This window comes from Thamnophis elegans, chromosome Z, assembly GCF_009769535.1.
Source record: "Thamnophis elegans isolate rThaEle1 chromosome Z, rThaEle1.pri, whole genome shotgun sequence".
Classification (NCBI taxonomy): domain Eukaryota; kingdom Metazoa; phylum Chordata; class Lepidosauria; order Squamata; family Colubridae; genus Thamnophis; species Thamnophis elegans.
Genome location: NC_045558.1, coordinates 133,668,505 through 133,692,224, shown reverse-complemented (window position 1 = coordinate 133,692,224; position 23,720 = coordinate 133,668,505). Strand labels below are relative to the sequence as shown.

The 23,720-nt window shown below is 45.7% G+C and overlaps 1 protein-coding gene across 1 annotated transcript; it reads left to right on the top strand.

Moving 5' to 3' along the window:
• The first annotated feature begins 236 nt into the window (after positions 1-236).
• On the top strand, positions 237-23,175 carry METTL3 (methyltransferase like 3). Its single transcript, XM_032238054.1, has 11 exons — positions 237-414; positions 2,823-3,025; positions 6,056-6,436; positions 9,888-10,063; positions 12,405-12,621; positions 15,377-15,564; positions 18,823-18,861; positions 18,982-19,090; positions 20,717-20,782; positions 21,866-21,978; positions 22,913-23,175. Exons 1-11 carry the CDS (start codon positions 321-323, stop codon positions 23,022-23,024), a joined length of 1,698 nt encoding a protein of 565 aa, XP_032093945.1. The 5' UTR covers positions 237-320; the 3' UTR covers positions 23,025-23,175.
• The last annotated feature ends 545 nt before the right edge of the window (positions 23,176-23,720 follow it).

Sequence of the window (23,720 nt, the reverse complement as noted above, 5' to 3'; positions counted from 1 at the left end):
TCCGGATCACCTGCCCCAGATCTCAGCATTGATTTTGACGACAGAATCTGTCCACCAAGTAGATCGTGGGAGAAAAGAATTCTAGCCGGGAGGAGGCGCCCGTGACAAAAATGGCCGCTGACGCTTCAACCCACCCTAACCAAACACGGCTGCTTTCCCACACTTCCTGCCAGTCTTCCAAAAGGGTCCAAGCGGGCGCACGAAGCGGAAGCGTGCCCACCTTGTTTTTATTCCCCCAGTCTGCACTTCCGGTCCCTTGTCCCATTTCCCACCCCCACCCTCCCTTGGTTGCTATAGATGCTGCCGGACACGCCAGGACGATGTCGGATACTTGGAGCTCGATCCAAGCGCACAAAAAGCAGCTGGACTCGCTGCGGGAGCGGCTGCAGCGGAGGCGCAAGCAGGAGCCTCTGGGTGAGGCGGAGGAGGGCTTGTCGGGTGGGGCGCTTCTGGAGGGATGGGGGAAGCCCACGGATATCCCCGCAGGAGGGCTGTGGGGGGGATGAGCTGGGCTGCCCTGACGTCCAAATTGGACTCTCTGGTCCAGTGTCCAGTAGTTCCAACAGCCCCAGGCGCTTAAAAGCAAATCGGCCTGCAGGTTTTAGCCACCTTGCCAGGCCATCTCAGAGCAATGGCAAAGTGGTTTCCTATATCCTATATCATATCATATATTTTATATTTATTACATCACAGTACATTATATTATATTATACTGTATTATGTTACGTTATTGTATTATATTGTATTATATTTATTATAACAATACATTATAACTTACATTAGTATATTATATTATACTGTATTATATTATAGTGTTATGCTACATTACATTACAGTATATTATATATTTATTATATTATACTGTATTATGTTATGTTATTGTATTATATTTTATTATATTTATTATAACATTACACTATACCTTATATTACTATATTATATTATATTATATTATACTGTATTATATTATAGTGTTGCGCTACATTACAGTATATTATATATTATGTTATATTATACTATATTATGTTATTATATTATATTCTATTATTATATATTATATATTATTATATTTATTATAACATTACATTATACCTTGTATTAGTATATTATATTATATTATATTATATTATATTATTCTGTAATATTATAGTGTTATGCTACGTTACATTACAGTATATTATATATTTATTATGTTATATTATACTGTATTATTATATTATATTTATTATAACATAATGTTATAAACTACAACTTATTAGTATATTATATTATATCATATTATAATGTATTATATTATAGTGTTATGGTACATTACAGTACATTATATATTTATTATGTTATACTGTATTATGTTATTATATTATATTTTATTATATTTATTATAATATTACATTATAAACTACAACTTATATTACTATATTATATCATATCATATTATACTATACTATATTATACTATATTGCAGTGTTATGCTTCATTGCATTACAGTACACTACATTAATTATATTATAGCATTACATTATATATATTTATGATATATTTACACTATACTGTACTATACTATACTATATGTGAAACTCGAAAAATTAGAATATCGTGCAAAAGTTCATTTATTTCAGTAATGCAACTTAATATATGAGATAGACTCATTACATGCAAAGAAAGATAGCTCAAGCCGTGATTTGTCATAATTGTGATGATTATGGCTTACAGCTCATGCGTCACAACCCCCGAGCATTTGCCCCTGCCCATGCATTCCCCCTTTGACCATTTTTGGCTTCTAGGTTGGTGCAGGCTTTCCAGGCCCAAAATGGGGCACAGGGGGAGGGACACATGCAAATCCCCAAATTGCAATACGTGTGCCCCCAGTACATGTGTTTTAACCCCATATATGTGCCCCGCCCCCCTGACCATTCTGCTTCTAGGTTGGTGCAGGCTTTCCAAGCCCAAAACGGGACACCAGGGGGCATATGCAAATCCCCAAAATGCAATGCGTGCTCCCCCAGCGCATGTGCCCGGTGCATGCACCCAACCCTCTTTAACCATTTTTGGCTTCCATGTTTGTGCAGGCTTTCCAGGCCCAAAACCGGGCACAGGAGGGGGGCACATGCAAATCCCCAAAATGCAATACGTGCGCCCCCAGCGCATGCGTCCTAACTCCCATGCATGTGCCCCGCCCCTCTGATCATTTTTGGCTTCCAGGTTGGTGCAGGCTTTCCAGGGCCAAAACGGGGCATGTGGGGCACATGCAAATCCCCAAAATGCAATATGTGCACCCCCAGCGAATGCGCCCTTACCCCTGGGCATGCCTTCCTATACCCCATTTTGGCTTCCAGGTTGGTGCAGGCGGTCTTCCAGGTCCAAAGCAGTGTGCGGAGGGAGCGCACGCATCCAAAACCGCAAAATCAAATCCGAGCGCTCCCGGCACATGCGCCCCACTCCCTCACGTATGTGCATACCCCGCATGCACCTTGCCCCCTGCACATGTGTGGCAGAGACCCGAAGACTAGTTGGCCAGCAGGAGGCGCTCTGGAGCTGGGCTGGGGCGACAGCTGGCATGCCCGCAGAGAGGACTCTATGTACCACCTGTGGCATGCGTGCCATAGTTTCACCATCACGGCCCTATACTATTTCAGACATATGGTTCTCCAATCTCTTCTTTAACACCTCCAATGTTGGAGCACCACAACCTCTGGTGGAAGTTGTTCCACTGATTAATTGCTCTTAACTGTCAGGAAAAAGAAGAAACAAATGATTGTGATGCAAGTTATCATTTTTTTCTTCCCAAAATCACTGTGGGACCTTTCCCCGATTTATTCCAGATCTCAGGAATCCAGATTTGGTGCTCAGTCCCCCCTTCCGCAGTGACAGCCCCGTGCCTTCCTCCGTCACGCCCAGCACCACTGCAGAGCCTGGAGATTTAGTGACTGACCCTGAATTGGAAAAGAAAATCCTCCATCACCTTTCCGACCTGGGACTGGCGCTGCCCACGGATGCTCTAACTATCTGCCAAAGCATTTTCACGGTGAGCCATGTGATTGCCATTAAGGCTAGGCTTGTCATTTGATGCCTTAGTCCAGTGTTTTTCAACCTCGGGTAACAATAGTGTCAAGAGTTTGTTGCAGAAAAATCAAATCCAGAAGCACATTGATTCAGCTGGATTCATTAACTTCTTTATATACATAATAACAGGTGAATAAATGTACAATACCAATAGTAGATTCTTTCAACGTGAATGAAGAACACAAGGAGGAGAGAACAGTTAGTTTCATCTCAGTTCAGAGCAGACAGAGATCAGTCTTGTTTCAGTTTCAATTCTCAGCACAGATTCAGATCTGTTTAAGCTCCCATTGCCTGACTTAGTTGCTATGCCTATCCATTGACTGATCTTGTTACCATGTCTCTCCCGGTCATGAATATTCTAACAAATAGCACTTAGTCTATGGTGCTTTTACAGCCCTCTCTAAGCGGATTACAGAGTCAGCATATTGCCCCCAACAATCTGGGTCCTCATTTTACCCACCTCGGAAGGATGGAAGGCTGAGTCAACCTTGAGCCGGTGAGATTTGAACTGCCGGGACTGCAGCTAGCAGTCAGCTGAAATAGCCTGCAGTCCTGCACTCTAACCACTGCGCCACCTCAGCTCTTAAGGGTACCTTAAGACGAGTGGACTTCAACTCCCAGAATTCCTCAGCCAGCAAAGTCCACTTGTCTTAAAGTGCCCAAAGTTGAGAATAACAGAGTTGGAACAGACCTTGTAGTTCATCTAGTCCAACCCCCCTCCCCAGCTTCTTTCAATTGTTGGGTGTTTAACTTTGAATCAGCTTTGATGTTATCAAACAAGCATGTTTGTGCTTGTCCTCTTCTTGTTCCACTTACCATTCCTAGCAGTGGTGGGATTCAGCCAGTTCGCACCTATTCGGGAGAACCGGTTGGTAACTTTCTAAGCAGTTCGGAGAACTGGTTGTTGGAAGAAATCTTTTGTTTTTTCCCACTTTACAGGGCTAATCCTGTAAGGAAGGCAGGAAGGAAACATTCTGGTGTTGTTTCTAGCCTAATCTTTATTGCCCTGTTTACAGAAACTGCCTCTCCAGTTAACCCTTATTACCATTGTAACAACTAAGGCAAAGTGCCCATCGACCTGAGTGACATTGACTTGGCTACGCCCACATGATCACATGACCACCGAGCCCCGCCTACCCAGCTGGTCATTAGGGCAGAGAACTGGTGGGTAAATTATTTGAATCCCACCGCTGATTCCTAGCATCATTGCCTTGCCCAATGAATTGCATGCATGACGTGGCCTCAGTAAATCAGATGTAGTCTTAATGATTTGAGCTTCTAGGGTCTGATTTTATATGATCTAACACCTCTCAGTTAGTTAATTTATGTGCCAAAGGCGTTAATTCATCCATCAGCCATTCTAAGTAGAATGGATCAGAGCTCTGGATATTCATTACTTATTTATTAAAATTGAACTACTGTTCTGACCTGGGCTTCCCAAAATCCTGAAGCAGATTCCCTGTACCAATAAAACCTCTTCTATTTACCGTATTTTTCAGAGTACAAGATACACCTTTTTCCCTCAAAAAAGAGGCTGAAAATCTGGGTGTCTTATACACTGAATACAGCATTTTTTGCCTCCCGAAACCCCGCCCCCTTCACCAAAATGGCCGTGCATAGCTTGTAGGAGACTTTCAGAGAGCTCCTGTGGGCTGGGGAGGGCAGAAATGACCCCCCCCCAGCTCCCTATAGCACTCTATAAGCTTCCTAAAGGCTATCCATGCCCTTTTTGGAAAAAAAGGGGGCCATTTTTGCAAATTCCCCCCCCCCAGGACTCTACAAGCCTAATAAACGCTATTCATACCCTTTTTGGAGAAAAAAAAATATGGGCCCATTTTTGTGAAAAATAGGCCAGTTTTTGCTCAATTTCCCCCCCCCCCCCCCCCCCCGCTCACTTGAGCACTCTATAAGCTTCCTAAAGGCTATCCATGCCCTTTTTTTGGCAAAAAAAACCCGGGCCTTTTTTTATCATTATAGCTTCTCCCCCCCCCCCCCGGAGGCTCTACAAGCCTCCTAGGGGCTATTCATGCCCCCCCCTTTTGAAAAAAAAGGGGGTCATTTTTTGCGAAAAACAGGCCATTTTTGGGAGGTTTGCAGAGTGCGAAAACTTTTTTTAAAAATTTGCCTCTTCAAAACCTTCGTGCATCTTATACTCCGGTGCATCTTATACACTGGAAAATACGGTAGGTCAAAGGGAATTCCTCTCCAGCGAAGTCCCAGCAAACAGTCTTTCATGAGATTTCACAACTACAGACCTTTATCAGGCTTGGAGAGTTGCCAGGCCGATACCTTCTAAATGCCACGCTGTAGCAGCAATTACGTGGAAGGAGTCAGGAACAGATCTTCACCCTAATGAATTGAACTCATTGTCTCCTGCAAACTCCCCTCCCCTTTTGCTCGTCTTTATTCCTTATGGGAGGGGCCATTCACTGTCCACCTGTGCCTTTATTCCCGAGTCAGCCTTTGTTCCTTAGCTCTTCCATTCTCCTGGCAGCTCTGTGCATGCACACACACTTTAAACCCATTGATAGCAGACTCCAAAGGGGCTGATAACTCTTGGATAGTTCTGTACCAATCTCTGCCTCCAACTCATAGACCTCATCAGAGCCTTCCCCAGACTCCAGGATTGGCCCATGTTCCATGAAAATTAATCTTTTGACCCCTAAAATAAGCACCTGGCCTTATTTTCAGGGAGGTCTTATTATTTTTGAGATGCAGGAGGTAGCAGGCTGCTGCTGTGTTGGCAATATTTTCAGGGAAGGCTTATTTTCTGGGTGAGGGCTTATTTTAGCGCATGCACTCGTAAGCCCAATTGTGTTTATTATCCGGGGAAGTCTTATTTTCAGGGAAACAGGGTAGCACTGATGATATTACCTAATTTGGGTAATGAAACGTCTGCAAGAAAACAACCAAGCTCAGAGAGCACTAAAGGACTCCTCATTTCAACTATGAGCGACAAACACAATCCTTTATTGTCCTTCTTCTCTTGCAGGCTGAAGAAGCCTCGGCTAACCAACGGAGCGTGGAGAGCCTCTTGCAGAAATTTGCTGCCCAGGAACTCATTGAAGTCAAGCGTGGGCTCCTCCAGGATGACGGGCAGCCCATGCTGGTCACGTATGCCGACCACTCCAAGCTCTCGGCCATGATGGGGGCTGTGTCCGAGAAGAAGGGCTTGGCAGAAGGCACCAAGAGGCGAGCGGAACAGGAGGCCGGGATTTCCGTCTCTGCTCCCGGGGTTTCTCCTATGACGTTGGCCAGCTCCGAGCCCCTGAAAGAACCGCCCAAGAAGTCGCGCAAGCAAGCTTCTGACCTTGATCTGGAGATCGAAAGCCTGCTGAGCCAGCAGTCCACCAAGGAGCAGCAAAGCAAGAAGGTAGGATGTGTTTCGGGGTCAAATATCAGCATGGAAACCTGGCCTTTTAGATTAGATGTCAACGTTCCAGTTGACGAAGCAAACCAAAGCAAGCACGGCCGAGACAATCCAGTCTCTTCATGCAAAACTTAATAGTGAGTACATCATTTAGGCACATACGAGGGCAAAACCAGACCCAACTTATTCCCGTGCAAACCCACATAATTAAAATATAGATTCTCCCTTTCCCTATTAGACCAAGTCACATTATCCAATAGAGTCTCATGATAGTGTTATGAGAAAAAGTCCTTGGCTCTGGCAAACAGCTGCTGAGGGGTCCTTGGTTCTCGCAGCTGTTTCCTCGATGTCTGGAGCCTACAGTCCATCTCCCCCTTCTCTCCCCCCCTGATTCGTTGGCAAGCTGAAAGGCGATAATGGTTGCAACAGCAAAAGCACAAAGCTTGACATTAAGACATGTGCTCCTCAATCCTGGACCATTGTGAACAGTGTGGACTTCAAATGCCAGCATTCCCCAGCCAGAATTAGAGCGAATGCCCATCGTCTCCCTGCTGTGTCCCACAGCGACTAGACAGATACACTTATCTTGGGATAATGGCTCTTGACTCAGTTATCCTGGGTGCTCTCTGAGCTTGCTTGTTTTCTTGCAGACTGTTAGGGGTATCTCCATTGGGAGACAGAAAGTAGCACAGAGGAATGTACAGCTAGAGAGAAGGAACGTTGCTAGAAGAAGAAAAAACACATGAATAGAGTCTCAGACACTGCTAATAAAACACAAGTAGCTTTACTACTACTAACAGCTTCACAAGCAGTGATAGTAGATATTTGTTCAAACACAGTTCAAAGAACAAAAAATTGCTTACAGTCGCAGTTCACCTTCCAGTCATCAAGCGAGCAAGTAGTTATCAAGCATAGGACAAGCAGAGAGAGAGAGTGAGCTTTCCTGACTCCCTCTTATTGCAAAGTTAATTACAGCTGATTGCAAAGTTAATTACAGCTGATAAGTACATTCACCCATTTAAAGCAACATCGACCATTTGTTATTGTATACGAATCTATATTGCCTACCCAACACAGACGTTTCAATACCCAACTATGTAATGTCATCAGTGATAATAAGGAGTGCTGTTTGCTGTCAGTTTACAGTCTGGTGGCTTGCCCTGTCTGTCAATATGAGTGGCGGTCTTAGGGATTCTTGGGTTTGGCTGTTTGGTGTTGGTTTCTTTGGCAGTTTCTTGATTGGGGTATTATTTACTTGATTGTTGATCTGATGTTAACCTTGGAGTTAATTTATGCTGATCTGGGTGTTGATTGCTGGTGGAAAGATGCTTTTTTTGGGGCTGGGGGATTGTCTCTTTTCCATAATCTATAGCCGTTATGGCACGCAGAGGTGGCACGCAGGGCCCACTCTGTGGGCGCACCAGGTGTCGTCCCAGGCCAGCTCCAGCACGCCTCCCTCCAGCCAGCTAGTTTCTGCCACGCATGTGCATTGGACGAGGGACATGCATGGGATGCATACATGCATGTGGGGCTCATGTGCTGGGAGCACTCGCATTGCATTTTGGGGATTTATGCACATGCACCCCACCCACCCACCACCCGCGCCCCATTTGGGGCCTGGAAAGCCTCCTGCACCAACTTGGAAGCCAAGAATGGGCGAGAGGTTGTGTGCATGCGTGGGAGGGTGGGGTGTATGCGTGGGGGGCGGGGCGCATGCATTGGGGAATTTGGGGCACGCACACTTTGGGCACTGAGCACCAAAACGGTTACCCATCCCTGGTCTCTAGGCGTTGTTAATGCCTATGTGTCTATTCATGGCTGATTTGTCAAAGAGTTTTTAGAAATTCCCTGGTGTTTTTGGAAATTCCCCGGCGTCATCGTTTCAGTTGAGAAAACGTGACCATCCCAGATCAAGCCAAGTCCAAAAATGCCAGGGAATTTCTAGAAGCCCGGCACGCTTGACAAATCAGCCATCAACAGACACATAGACGTTAACAACATCTACAGACTATGCCAAAGACCCAACCCCAAAAAAAGAGCAAGACTCTGCCTTCAGAAGTTGTGAGAGCTTCATCACTAGAAGGTTTCAAGGAGAGACTGGACTGCCATCTGTCAGAAATGGTCTAGGTTCTCCTGCTTGGGCAGGCTGGGAGGATGGGTTGGACTAGATAACCTACAAGGTCCCTTCCAACTCTGTTATTCTTCTGTTAAACATTCTCCTTTATCAGTTATTTAATTCAAGGGGGCAGATTTGAACCCAGGGCCTTATTTTCCTTCCCCCCCCCCCCTCCCGAAGCAGAAATGAAATACAGGTAGCCTTCGACTTTGTTTAATGACCATTTTTGAAGTTGCAACAACACTGGAAAAAGTGACCCCTGGCCACTTTTCATACTTTACGACCGTTTTACCTTCTTCGGGCACGACCTCTGACTCACATTTATGACAGTTTGCAGTGTCCTGGGGTCACGTCGTCATCCCCTTTTGCGACCTTCTGACCAGCAAAGTCAACGGGGGGAACCAGGTTCACTTAACAACCTCACGACTACCGTATTTTCTGGAGTATAAGATGCACCAGAGTATAAGAGGCACCAAGGTTTTGAAGAGGCAAATTAAAGAAAGTTTAAGTTTTTGCACTCTGCAAACCTGCTAAAAACGGCCCATTTTTTGCAAAAACGGGCCTGGTTTTTTTCAAACAAAGGGCATGAATAGCCCTTAGGCGGCTTGTAGAGTGTTCCTGGGGCGGGGGGGGGGGCAAAAACGAGCAAAAAATGGCCCGTTTTTCATGAAAACGGGTCTGGTTTTTGTCAAAAGAAAGGGCATTAGGAAGCTTATAGAGTGCTTCTGGGGGCTGGTGGGGCAAAATTGAGCAAAAACGGCCTGTTTTCTCTCATTTCTGCCCTCCCCAGCCTCCAAGAGTTCTCTGAAAGTCTCCTACAGGCTCTGCATGGCCATTTTGGTGAAGGGGGCGGGGTTTCAGGAGGCAAAAAATATGCTGTTTTCGGTGTATAAGACGCACCCAGATTTTCAGCCTCTTTTTTGAGGGGAAAAGGTGCGTCTTATACTCCGAAAAAATATGCTAATTTAAGCCCTGCAGGGATTCCCTTACCAACTGTGGTGAGAAAAGTCGTAAAGTGGGACAAAACTCAGTTAACTAATGTCTCTCTCTTAACAGTCTAATATTTGGGCTCAAAGATTGCTTTAATTGGAGACTACCTGTATAGGTAGAAGATGAGAAACACAGTCAGCAGCCTGAACCAGTCCGAACTGGTAAAATCCCACTCCTGGTCGTATGTTGAAAACTTTCTGTACATATGGAGGTTCTTCAGACCCTCCGAAATTGGAATCTCAGGGCTGCGATCTTCGTTTTCTCTTCTTTTTCTTTTCAAAAGCCTGATGAGCCTCTTTTGCTTTCTTCTGTATGTCCCCGTCTGGCTTCGCCTCCTGGCCTTTCCAGGTGAGTCAAGAAATTCTGGAGCTGTTGAACACAACGACCGCCAAGGAGCAGTCCATCGTAGAAAAGTTTCGTTCGCGAGGCCGGGCTCAGGTTCAAGAGTTTTGCGATTATGGAACCAAGGAGGAATGCATGAAGGCCAGTGACGCCGAACGGCCCTGTCGTAAGCTGCACTTCCGGTGAGTTTGGGGGTGGGGGTTGTTGGAGTGCTGGGGTATAGTTTCTGCTTAAATTGTCTATGGAGATTCTCAGTCATCCAGGTCATGGTTGTCCCAAAGATGCTTTTGTCTGTGTGTGTGTGTGTGTGTGTGTGTGTGTGTGTGTGTGTGTGTGTGAGAGAGAGAGAGAGAGAGAGAGAGAGAAATTGCCTTGAGCAATTTCAACCAAATGTGATACACAGATGACTTACTCTCTGGAGACAAATACTGTGGAGGTAAGGCACGCTTAATACCCCTGGGGTGTGTCAGTGTGTCTCTGTGTGTGTGTTCCAACATAACTCTGGAACGCCTGAGCCGCTGAAATGAAAAGAAATCAATTATATCTGTAGTGAATTACTTTGACTTCACACTATAGGTATAATCCATTCCTTTTCCTGTGTAATACAGGATTAGGATAAATAAATACTTGGCAATGCCGGGTTATCAGCTTGTGTGTGTGTGTATGTGTGTTTGTGTGTGTGTGTGTGTGTGTGTGTGTGTTGCAATTGCAACACAAATGTAACAAGGCAACAAAAAATGGCTTTCTGCCTGGATGGCTCCCAGAGTGAGCCGATAGACAGAAAAGAGAAGCAGAATGCTCCCTTCCATATTTCGGCATACCAGGGGTTGTGACACAATACATATATGATATATGATACATACACACATACACATATGTACACATAAATATATACATATATACATATACATATATATAAAAATGAAGAAACTTTCCCCCAACAATCCTTATGAGGATTAACGGTATTACTGGTATCCCTTGCCCACCTGGCGGCTGATCTGCCATAATGGAGAGCCTGACGGCTGGGGAATTCTGGGAGTTGAAATCCACACATCTTAAAGCTGAGAAAGTTGAGGAACGCTGGGGCTAAGGGATGACAAATAGGACAGGGCTCCATAGGCTTAACACCATTGCTCAGAGGATCATTGGTTGCCCTCTCCCCTCTTTGGAAGAGCTTTATAGTTCCTGCTGCCTTAAGAAAGTTCAAAACATTCCTAAAGATCCATCTCATCCTAGCCACCCCTTTTTTTTTGAACTATTAGCATCTGGCAGACGGTACAGGATAATAAAAGCAAGGACAAATAGGCTGAAAAACAGCTCCTATCCCAGGGCAGTAACCACATTGAATTCTGCTGTATAATGCAATATTAATACAATATCAGGAGTTTTCAATTCAATTGTATAGAGTGTGTTTTTGTTTTACTTTTTATAGATTTCTGATGTCTGATGTACACTGAAGGTGGCATTTTCCTGTGCACTGCTTGGAGAGTCCAAGCAATGGGTTAAATTAGTCTGGTTGCCCTCGGCCTGAGGAATCTTTTTTCCTTGGCCATGCCTCCTGGTGCTGCTCAACCCCAGAATTTTTCCTCAGTCTGGCCCATTCGGACTAGTTTTGTTGAGCTCCAGCTTCTAATTTCCCAGTTGCTTGGACTCTCCCTTCTATATTTTTGTTTGTGTTTTTTTTTCTTTGGATTTTTATTTAGTACTCTTCCCTTTTTTTGCTCTATTTTGTTTTACTCATTTTCCCTGCTGAGCCTTCTGATTGAGGTAGGAGCAGGCGTAGTGGGGGGTGGACGGCAGCGGAGCCGCGTGGGTGTTTTCAGCCCCAAACACTGCGGCATGGCTCTCGGCAGCTGCGAGAACCGTCGGCTGTTCCGTTTGAAGTTTTTTTGGTCTTTTCAACTTGCCGACAAGTCACGGAGATTTTCTAGCCGCCCTTTCTCATCACGGACGCCATTTTCTCTCCTTTCTTCACTCCCACGAAGCGGCGGCCATTTTCCACGCCTTTTTCATTTGGCTTTTGCTGCTTGCCTGTCTCCGTGCAGATCGCCGCCCAGTGGTCAGCGTCCTCTGGAGTCCATTTAAGCTCACGCCGGCTGCTTCAGTGACTCCATCCAGCCACCTCATTCTCTGCTGTCCCCTTCTTCTTCTTTTGCCCTCAGTCATTCCCAGCATGAGGCTCTTCTCCAGGGAGTCCTTCCTTCTCATTTGGTGGCCAAAGTATTTGAGTTTCCTCTTAAGGATCTGGCCTTCTAAAGAGAAGTCAGGGTTGATCTCCTCTAGGACTGACGGTTTGATGGCCTTGCAGTCCAAGGGACTCACAGGAGTCTTCTCCAGCACCAGAGTCAATTCTTTGGCGCCCAGCCTTTCAGATGGTCCAACTTTCACAGCCATACACTGACAGTGTAATACTATTATTACTATTACTATGAAGCTGAAGTTGCCTGGTCAAAATGGGCGGGAGTCTGGATGGGTTCAAAAAGCAGAAGGGCCCTGAGGTTGACCATCTTTCTCCTTTCCTAGCCGCATCATCAACAAGCACACGGACGAGTCCTTAGGCGACTGCTCCTTCCTCAACACCTGTTTCCACATGGACACCTGCAAGTACGTGCATTACGAGATCGACGCCTGCACAGACCTGGACGCCCCTTGCGGGCGGGAACTTATTTCTGGCCAAGAGCTGGCCATGCCCCAAGCTGTGGGGAGAGATTCCAGCGTGGACCGGCTCTTCCCCCCACAGGTACGCAGGGCTGGGCCAAATAAGAGGAGAGCCACAGAGATGATTAGGGGAACTGGAGGCTAAAAACATGGAATGGAATTGGAATTGGAATTGGAATTGGAATTGGAATTGAACAGAACAGAATAGAATAAAACAGTGAATTAGAATGGAATGGAATAGAATTCTTTATTGGCCATGTCAAGCCGGCCTCCTTCATCAACCAAGAAAGAAACCACTTAACTCCATATTGCAGAATTAAGAGTACTTTTACTGGTTATGAAAAGATAACAGCTAAGCAAAGCAAGATCTGAGGCAAACGCGCGCAAAATCATACATATCAATATTTGTCCAACCCCCTCCCCCTGACAACCCCCAACCCATTGCCCAATCCGCAAATCCCTCAGGTGTCATGTGGGTTGCATCTCCAAGAAGCTTCTTCAGGTTGGTATATGCAGGACAGTTGGCCTTGACCAACTCTACACCCCAGCCAACAGCATGCATGCGCAGTAGATGGTGAGAACAAAACTCCCTCTTTAACAATCTCTCCTGCACCAAAGATTCCCCACCCAAATACCATGCCCCCCTCCTCTCTCCGTTTCAATGGCAGCCGAAGCGGATAGCGAAGCAGAGGCTGACAGGCCACACAAGGAATGTATGATTGGACACACAAGGTATTTGTCTTCGGTGCAGATGCTCTCAGTGTACATAAGGAGAATAAAATACATTCATCAAGAATAAAAAGGTACAACACTTTATGATAGTCATAGGTTACTAATAAGCTATCAAATCGTATTAGGAAACAAATAAAAACAATATAAATTGAAAGATACAAGCAACATAGGTATAGTCATAAGTGAAGAAGAGATACATGCTAGGAAGGAAGAGAAGAATTAGAACTGCAGAAAAAAAACAATTGCTATCAACCTGCCTTCCATTGAGGACCCGTATACTGCATGAGTCAAAAAGAAGGCTGTGAAAATATCTACAGACCCCTCGCATCCTGGACAGCAATTGTTTCGACTTCTGCCCTCAAAATGATGCTATGGGGCACTGCACACCAGAACAACTAGACACAAGGACAGCTTTTTCCCAAATGCCATCACTGTCCTAAACAATTAATTCCCACAACACTGTCAGCCTATTCACTAAGGCTGCATTACTATTACTATTAGTCTTCTCATCGTTCCTATCACCCACCTCCTCCCACCAATGACTGCAGGGCTGTAACTTTGTGGCTTGCATCCTTACGATTTATATTGATATTGTTTCCTGATTGCTTATTTGTACCCTATGACTCTCATTAGGTGTTGTACCTTATGAGTCTTGACGAATGTATCTTGTCTTTTTATGTACACTGAGAGCCTATGCACCAAAGACAAATTCCTTGTGTGTCCAATCACACTTGGCCAATAAAGAATTCTATTCTATTCTGTAAGACTCTGTCATCACCGTGCTTAACAACTAGTTCGTACAACACTGTCAAATAATTTACTAAGACTGTATTACTATTATGGTCATAAATTGAGGACTGCCTGCAATGGGATTAGCCAAACCCGATGTTTGAATTGTGTGGATAATAAATATGGAGATTCTCAGCCATCCAAGTCGCGGTTATCCCAAAGGTGTACACTAGATTTTGTTTTTTTTCTGGAAGACATTCTCATTTCTCATCCAAGAAGCTTCTTCAGTTCTTCAATAATGCTGATGAACCGAAGAAGCTTCTTGGATGAGAAGCGAGAATGTCTTCCAGGAAAAAGCAAAGCCCAGTTGCCTTTTGGGAAAAAAAGCACCATTGGGACATGCTGGATAATAGTTCCCAAATCACCAAAGGACATCAGAATCTCCTTGTGCTGCTTAACCACATCCCTGGTTTTATTAGAATATTAATGACTGGGAGAAACATGGTAACAAGGTCAGCCAATGAATAGGCATAGCAACTAAATCAGCCAATGGGAGCTTAAACAGATCAAAACTGAAACTACTCTGTGTGCTCTGAACTCAGAACTGAAAACTCCTCTCTGCTGTACTGCTGCCTGTGTTTGCTTGTAACTACTACTACGTTGGAGAAAATCTATATTGGTACTGTACATTTATCTTCATGGGTTAATGTTCTGATCCCCCTCTGTTCGGTGAGTCACCCCAACACAAGATTACTGCTAGACAATTTATTCGCAGTAAATTAACACACCGACAAGACTTTGGCAGCAACCCAGACTTCCCAGATAAGAAATACACACCAGAGCTTCTCCAGCTTTAGTATAGTAGTTGAATCCTGCAAACAGCCTCCTCCCAAAGTCTCTTCTTATATACTCTCTTGGGAGGAGCCTAATCACAACCACCTGGGTCCAATTATCTCCTTTGTCTCCATAATTGCTGCCGGCGCTTATCTGCCCGTCTCTGCTGGGCGTCCGGGACCAATTCCTTCTGCACCTCCTCACTGCTCAAGAGCCTGACGTCTTCACCACTGCTCCAGGGCCTGACGTCAGGGACACACTCCCTTTGGCTTTCACTGCTGCTCCATGCCTCAGGCGCCTCCTGGTGGCCAACCAGCCTCTCTGGTCCCTGCTCGGAGCCTGAACCCTGTCCAGGGTCCTCCACATCTTCCAGAGCCGACTCATAGGGTCCCTCGCAGCTCCAACAGTTCCTGATGGGAACAGGTTAATATGTATGTAAAGAAGTTAATGAATCCAGCTAAATCAGTTATTTGTGTGTGCTTTCTGGAAGTGATTTTCCTGCAACAAACTCTGATGTGGTTGTCTCCTTTGTGTGTCGGCAGTGGATTTGTTGCGACATCCGCTACCTGGACGTCAGCATCTTGGGCAAGTTTGCTGTGGTGATGGCTGACCCACCCTGGGACATTCACATGGAACTCCCCTACGGGACGCTCACGGACGATGAGATGAGGCGTCTCAACATCCCCGTCTTGCAAGACGACGGGTTCCTTTTTCTGTGGGTCACTGGCCGGTAGGTGATACAATGGGGAATCTAGGCCTGTTGATGAAAGAGGCGACAGGAAGAAGCCTCAGCATTGACTTGGCAAGTGGTAGTTTCTGGTTGGTTGAACTAGGAAACCCCGGGAGGAAAACGATGAGAGGTCAAAAGATAGAAAGAATGGTTGCAGGAATACCCGCCAGTTGCCAAGTATCAGAATTTTGATCGTGTATCGTAGAGATGCTGAAAAAAACTCATGCGGAAAACAATCTTTTTAAAAAAAACCTGTGAAAACATGTTAGAACTCATAACTCACTTTTTTTTTCAGTGCCACTTGTCTAGTTTAAAGTCTAGTTTAATTAAACTAGTATGTCTAGTTCAGGGGTCGGCAAGCTTAAAGCCGCAAAGAGCCAAGGTGGCGCAGTGGTTAAATGCAGCACTGCAGGCTACTTCAGCTGACTGCAGTTCGGCTGTTCAAATCTCACCGGCTCAGGGTTGACTCAGCCTTCCATCCTTCTGAGGTGGGTAAAATGAGGACCTGGATTGTTGTTGGGGGCAATATGCTGACTCTGTAAACCGCTTAGAGAGGGCTGAAAGCCCTATGAAGCAGTATATAAGTCTAACTGCTATTGCTAAAGGTCCTAACCGGAAGCTCCCCATTCAATTCTCAAGCCAACCGGAAGTCCGGTTCCCGCACCATAGAGCCTCCACCAGCGTGGCGCCCTTTTTCCTCCATCCTAACCGAAAGCCCTATCAATTGTGGAGCCGACCGGCGACAGGGAGCCACAGCAGAGGGATGAAAGAGCCACATGTGGCTCCAGAGCCGCAGGTTGCTGACCTCTTGTCTGGTTTAAAGAAGAGAAGGACTAGGGGTGTCTAGTTTAATGAACTTTTCCCTGAAAATAAGACTTATCCCGAAAGTAAGTCCTAGCTTGATTTTTTTACACATGTGCCCAATATAAGCCCTACCTTCAAAATAAGCCCTAGTGAAGACCCCGACCACTCTGGGGTGCACGGGGTGAGACAAAACACACAGGTAAAAATCAAGCTAGGGAGAGGATGGGAGGGTGGTGGAGATGCTAGTACCACTAGTTAAGTACCTACTGGTATTTGCCTTCGGACAATTTCAGGCAGGCATTGCACACTCCAAAACCTACCTCGACTTGCTGGCGCATTTCTTCTGCGGCCATTTGCCGCTTCTTGCCTGCGTAGCCCCCAGCCTCTGTTACGCTGTCCGAGGCCTTCAGGAATGGTCTCTGCAGCTGAGAAGCGGACTCTGGAATGATGCGCTGCGCCTCTTGGCCTTGTTTTGCCGTCAAGAAGCCTTCAGGAAAGGCCTCTGTAGATGATAACAGAGCTCCAGATTCACAAGCTCTTTCTTGAAGGCTTCTGACAGCAAAATGGAGGCCCGGGGAGCGACACGGACAAGCGGCAGCAAATGGCCACAAGAAGAAGCAGGCTGGGCGCAGGATTCTGCTGGGAGGAGCTGTCGGTACCACTGCTGCAAGGTGAGTCAGTGGAAGACATCCCCTGAAAATGAGACCCAGTGCCTTTTTTGGTGACAAAAAAAAGATAAGGCTGAAAACGGTGGTATGTTTAGTTTAAAAACGGTCGTATGTCTAGTTTAAAGAAGAGAAGAACTAGGGGTGTCTAGTTTAATGAACTAGTATGTTTAATGTGGGGCTCGGTGGCTAAGACGCTGAGCTTGTCGATCACAAATGTTGGCAGTTCAGCGGTTCGAATCCCTAGCACCACATAACGGAGTGAGCTCCCGTTACTTGTCCCGGTTTCTGCCAACCTAGCAGATAGATCGAAAAATGCAAGTAGAAAAATAGGAACCACCTTTGGTGGGAAGGGAACAGCATTCCATTTGCCTTTGGGGTTTAGTCATGCCGGCCACATGACCACGGATACGTCTTCGGACAGCGCTGGCTCTCTGGCTTTGAAGCGGAGATAAGCACCGCCCCCTAGAGTCGGGAACGACTAGCACATATGTACGAGGGGAACCTTTGCCTTTTATGACTAATGTAAAGAAGAGAAGGACTAGGGGAGACATGATAGCAGTCTTCCAATATCTAAGGGGCTATCATAAAAAAGAGGGAGTCAGGCTATTCTCCAAAGTACCTGAATGTAGGACAAGAAGCGATGGATGGAAACTAATCAAGGAGGGAAACAACCTAGAACTAAGGAGAAATTTCCTGGCAGTTAGAACAATTTAATCAGTGGAACATTTTGACTTTAGAAGTTGTGGGTTTCCCATTTCTGGGGCTTTTTACAAAGAATTTGGACAACCATTTGTCTGCAGTGTTATAGGGTTTCCTGCTTGAGCAGGGGGTTGGACTAGAAGGCCTCCAAGGGTCCCTTCCGACTCTGTGATTCTGTTCTGTTGTTCTGCTAAACTGCCTGGGAATCTCTGCCGGTCAGAGATATAGAAATTGGATTCCAGGGCTTAAAAAAAATAATTACCCTAGAAGAAGGAGGCAAAACACTTCTGCATGGAACTAGCCATGAAGTCGACGTTCCTAAGTGAAAAATGGTTGAGTCACTTTTTTTTCCGGGCCATTTATAACTTCAATCACTATTTTTTTTTAAATGTAACAGATGAACAGTTGGAAGGGACCTAGTAGGTCATCTAGTCTACCCTGCCCAAGCAGGAGACCCTACACCATTTCTAACAGATAGCAGTCTAGTTTCTTCTTGAAAGCCTCCATTGATGAAGCCCCCACAACTTCTGAAGGCAACTTCTGTTCCATGGGTTGATTGTTCTCACTGTCAGAAAGTTCCTCCTTATTTCTAGGTTGAATCTCTCCTTGTTCAGTTTCCATCCATTGTTCCTTGTCTGGCCTTCAGGTGCTTTGGAAAATAGCTTGACCCCTTCCTCTCCGTGGCAGCCCCTCGAATATTGGAAGACTGCTATCATGTCTCCCCTGGTCCTTCTCTTCACTAGACTAGCCATGCCCAGTTCCTGCAACCATTCTTTATATGTTTTAGCCTCCAGTCCCCTAATCATCCTGGTTGCTCTTCTCTGCCCTTTTTCTAGTGTCTCAACGTCTTTTTTTATAGTGTGGTGACCAAAACTGGATGCAGCATTCTAGGTGTGGCCTTAATAAGGCTTTAAAGCGTGGTATTGGTACCTCCCTTGATCTTTGATTGTATCCCTCTGTTAATGCAAAGTTGAGGAGTACCAGTCTTTGGTGTGATGGAGAGAACTTCCTTTCCCACTGAAGGGTCAGTGTGCCTTTTTGAAGGATGAACTCTTGATTGACTAACCTGTTTCCATCTTGCCCACAGAGCCATGGAATTAGGGCGAGAGTGTCTCAATCTGTGGGGGTGAGTACGGGATTGTCATTGCCGTTTTCTCCCTGGGGTAGAAAAGGGACCTTGTCCACACCTTAACCTTCTGCCTCTTTGATGGGGCTCTGTTTTCTGTCCCCCTCTCCGACCAATCAGGTACGAGCGGGTGGATGAGATCATCTGGGTGAAAACCAATCAGCTGCAGCGTATTATCCGAACAGGACGGACGGGCCATTGGCTCAATCACGGCAAGGAGCACTGCTTGGTAAATAGAGTGACAATTGGAGCCCGCCTGCCACCTGGGAAATGTAGCACATTAAGTCTCATGTACCAGCTCACTGTTGGGGCCTATCAGTGGCCAGCAGAACTGGCAGCAGATTCGGACAGTGAGGAGGTTGGGGAGGAACATGAGCCAGTCCTGGAGTCTGGGGAAGGCTCTGACAAGGGCTCTGTGTCAGAGGCAGAGAGGGGGCCAGGGCCGTCTGACAGTTATCAGCTGCCTTCGGAGTCAGACATCAGTGAGGCAGAGGAACAGCTGGAGCCTGTTCCCAGTGGGCATGCGCAGAGTTGCCAGACGAAGCTAACAGCTAAAGAACAGGGGTCGACTTGGGAGTAAGGCCACAGTTGGATGATGAATGGCCCCTCCCATAGGGAATAAAAGGGGAATGGAGTTTGCAGGAGACAATTCGTTCACTTAATTGGTTCGTGATTCTCTGAGACTCCTTGCCATGTTTGGCAGAGATCAGCCTGGCAGCTCTCCAATCCAGAGGTCTGGGACTGTAAATCCTCCCTTGAAAGACTTTGCTGGAGGTGAATGAGCAGAATTCAGAGTCAATTAATAAAAGGGTTTTTTTTGTCAGGACAAGGAGTTTGCTTCATGCTCTCGGGAAGCCTCAGAAGAGAAGGGGACTATGAAGTAAATTGGATAGTAACATGTATTAGATTTAGGATGGGATTTATTTCGATTTTCTAGAATTGTTTTATCGGCTTTGCTATTGAGGGGAAGAAATGTGACCAGGTGGAAGCTCTTTTGAATGTACCCCATTTTTTGTAGGGGATCACTGTACGTGATGTGCACCAGAGAATTTTCCCACTATCAATTGCCTCAGTTATAAGTTAACAAATGGGGGTTTTTTTGCTTCCTGTTCTGGGGAAGCCGAGGTCAAAACACTCCCCTCCATTAAGTAGTATCACCTGGATGAGAATGTCTTCTCTGTGTCAGCATTCCAAGTATTATGTAGAATTAAATCAGAGTCCAAGGCAAAACGATCCTGAAAGTTCCAATTTAATAAAGCAGACATCTTAGCACATCTGTGTTAATCCCAATTCTGGAAATGACATCAGAATCCCACCCAGTTAAAAGTTCATGATCTTGTCCCCACACCCACACTCCATCACATGGTCCAATCTTCTTCCACGCTGGCATCCACACCCAACTTCTTCCGGTCAGGAGTAAAAGTACGGAGACAAAAGATGACCTTGGCTTCTAGTAAATAATGAAAACAATACATTCCACAATCCTACTCCTTTCTATTCCCTCCTCCCATCAATTATACTAATGAAACAGCATAATGAAATAAGATAAAGTGTGGCAGGCCAAACTTCTAAAAGGAATATAATTGCAGGCCTGACACTATGAGGGCAAGGGTTCATTCTTCGAGCTGGTGGGTTTCATTACCAGGCTAGATAACACGCTACCGCCTGCCAGGTTCGTGAGTTGAAAAAAAACAAAAACCAGCTGCTCCCTTGATAGATGTTTTTGGTGCTGCTCCTCGAAGCCTTTTGACTTTGTTGGCCCACGAGAGGGTCAGCAAATGGCTGCAGTGGTTAAGTGAACCAGGCGGTGATCCTGGATGATGTCCGACTGCCTTCGTTTGTTTTTGATGCGTAGGTTGGCGTTAAAGGAAACCCCCAAGGCTTCAACAGAGGACTGGACTGCGACGTCATTGTGGCAGAGGTGAGGTGACAACCCCCCAATGCTCTTTGGTCAATCAGAAAAGAGCAGGAAGGGACCTTGGAGGTCTTCTAGTCCAACTCCCGGCTCAAGCAGGAGACTCTACAGAGCAGCAATGGTGAACCTTTTTCAGCTCGCGTGCCAAAAGAGGGGGGAGCTCGGGGGGGGGGGGGCGTGCACGGGCGTGCCACAGCCATAATGCAATGCGTGACACACCCACCCCAGTGCGCTTGCGTGCATGACAGCCTCTACCCCTCATTGTTGGCATACTTTTTTCGCCCTCCCTAGGTTCCGGAGGCTTTAGAAGAACCTGGGGAGGGTGAAAACAGCCTCCCTCGCCCTCCCGGAGGCTTTAGGAGCTTCCCTGGAGCATTAAACGGAGCTTTTAAGCCCTCCGCAGCCTTCAGGGACCTTCAGGAGGCTTCCCTACCCTACCCTACGCCACTCCAATCCACTCCACTCCATTTTTATTCTTATTCTACTTCCTTTCCTATCCTATTCTATTTCATTCCATTCCATTTTTATTCTTAGTCTATTCCCTTTCTTATCCTATTCCTTATTCTGTTTTGTTTTGTTCTGTTCTGTTCTTTTCGGTTCTATCCTATCCTACCCTAATCCTATCCTTCTATTCTATTCTATCCTAATCCTATCCTATCCTATCCTTCTATCCTATCCTAATCCTATCCTTCTATTCTATCCTATCCTACCCTAATCCTAATCCTATCCTTCTATTCTATTCTATCCTATCCTATCCTAATCCTATCCTACTCTAATCCTAATCCTATCCTTCTACTCTATCCTATCCTACCTAATCCTATCCTTCTATTCTATTCTATCCTATCCTACCTAATCCTATCCTATCCTTCTATTCTATCCTATCCTACCCTAATCCTATCCTTCTATCCTAACCTAATCCTAATCCTATCCTTCTATTCTATTCTATTCTATCCTATCCTATCCTATCCTAATCCTATCCTACCCTAATCGTAATCATAATCCTAATCTTCTATTCTATTCTATTCTATTCTAGCCTTGTGGGTTGCTGCCTTGGGAAGTCTTTGAAACTTTCTCTCTGTTGCCCTGCAGGTTCGTTCCACCAGTCACAAGCCGGATGAGATTTACGGCATGATCGAGCGGCTTTCTCCAGGCACCCGCAAGATTGAGCTGTTTGGGCGACCTCACAACGTACAACCCAACTGGTGAATGGTTTCTCCCCTCACATTGTTGAACCAAATCTATCTTGAAATCTGACAGAGTAGAAAGCAAGCTATAGTTTCCAGGCCCAAATTTCGAACAGACATGAGTTTTTTTTAAAAATTGTTTTAATCTCTGAAAAACTAGAACAGCATTCGCCCCAACTGGGTTACAGAATTTGGTTTTTCCCCTTACGTTGTTGAGCCTAATTTGAAATCTTGCGGAATAAGAATAGGAAGAGACCCAGAGTTTCCAGGCCAAAATTTTAAAAAGACCTATTTTTTTAATCTCTTAAAAAAAAAAAAGTACAATAGCATTTGCCAAACTGGGTTCCAAAATTTGGTTTCTCCCCTCACAATGAACCAAACTAATTTGAAATCTTGCAGGATAGGAAGCAAACCAAAATTTAGAAAAATCTGTTTTTTTAAAAAAAAATCTCTGAAAAACTACAATAGCATTCACCCAACTGGGTTCCAAAATTTGGTGTCTCCCCTCATGAGAACCAAACCTATCGTATTTTTCGGAGTATAAGATGCACCTTTTTCCCTCAAAAAAGAGGCTGAAAATCTGGGTGCGTCTTATACACTGAATACAGCATTTTTTGCCTCCCGAAACCCCGCCTCTTCATCAAAATGGCTGTGCACAGACTTTAGGAGGCTTTCAGAGTGCTCCTGGGGGCTGGGGAGGACAGAATTGGGCAAAAAACTGGCCATTTTAGTTGCTAATTCCCTTTCAAAATGGCGGATACGGCAATTGCCTTTCCAAATGCTGAGGGAACTGGGGCCCAAGGGCTTTCAATCACGGTGGAGGCTTCTACTTCCCAAGCTGCAGCAGATCCTAAGGGACACAAAAAATCTGAGAAAGACACTGCCCACGCCAAACAGAAGATCGACCCTACACATTTCTCATGATATTTTCACTATTCTCTTTATCCTCCAGGATCACCCTTGGCAACCAACTGGATGGGATCCATTTGCTGGACCCTGATGTGGTAGCTCAGTTCAAGCAACGATACCCAGATGGAATTATCTCCAAGCCTAAAAACATGTGAAGCCGCATGAAAGAGAGGCTGCCGTAATGGACCAAGAAGAAGAGGACAACTGCCCATGGAGTTGTGTCGTTGGCTCGGGAGTGAAAATGGCAGCAAGGCAAAGAAAGATGTGTATATTCTAATCTTTTAATAAAATTGGTGTTTTTCTAGAGCCGAAGGGCCATCGGGGATTAGTGGGAGACCAGCGAGAGGAAATACTCTCCTGCAACCGTTTGAGTGTGCCCACTTTGCTGCCAGAAAACCAAATGCAACCTATAGTTGTACCATGTGATCCATGGTGACGCAGTGGGTAGAGTGCAGTACTGCAGGCTACTTCTGCTGACTGCCGGCTGCCTGCAATTTGGCAGGTCGAATTGTACCAGGCTCAAGGTTGATTCAGCCTTCCATCCTTCCAAGGTCGGTAAAATGAGGAGCCGGATTGTTGGGGGTGAGACTCTAAGTCAGGGGTGTCAAACTCAATTTCATTGAGGGCCGCATCGGGGGGGGGGGGGATGGGCATGGCAAGAGTGGGCGTGGCCAGCTTAACATCTGTTTTTGCCTGCGATGGAGTCCTGCAGCACTCTGACAGCAAAAACTGAGCTTGGGGGATGCACGCGGGCCCCCTGAGCTCCATTTTTGCTGGCAGAGGCACCGAGGGCTGGTCCTTCGGTGTTTCCAGGCCGGCCCCGCTGGCCAGATCTAAGCACTTCATGAGCT

Coding starts and splice junctions, on each gene's coding strand:
- METTL3 (XM_032238054.1), top strand. CDS start 321: ATGTCGGATACTTGGAGCTCGATCCAAGCGCACAAAAAGCAGCTGGAC. Junction 6,437..9,887: donor AGGAGCAGCAAAGCAAGAAG/GTAGGATGTGTT, acceptor TGGCCTTTCCAG/GTGAGTCAAGAAATTCTGGA. Junction 15,565..18,822: donor TTTCTGTGGGTCACTGGCCG/GTAGGTGATACA, acceptor TCTTGCCCACAG/AGCCATGGAATTAGGGCGAG.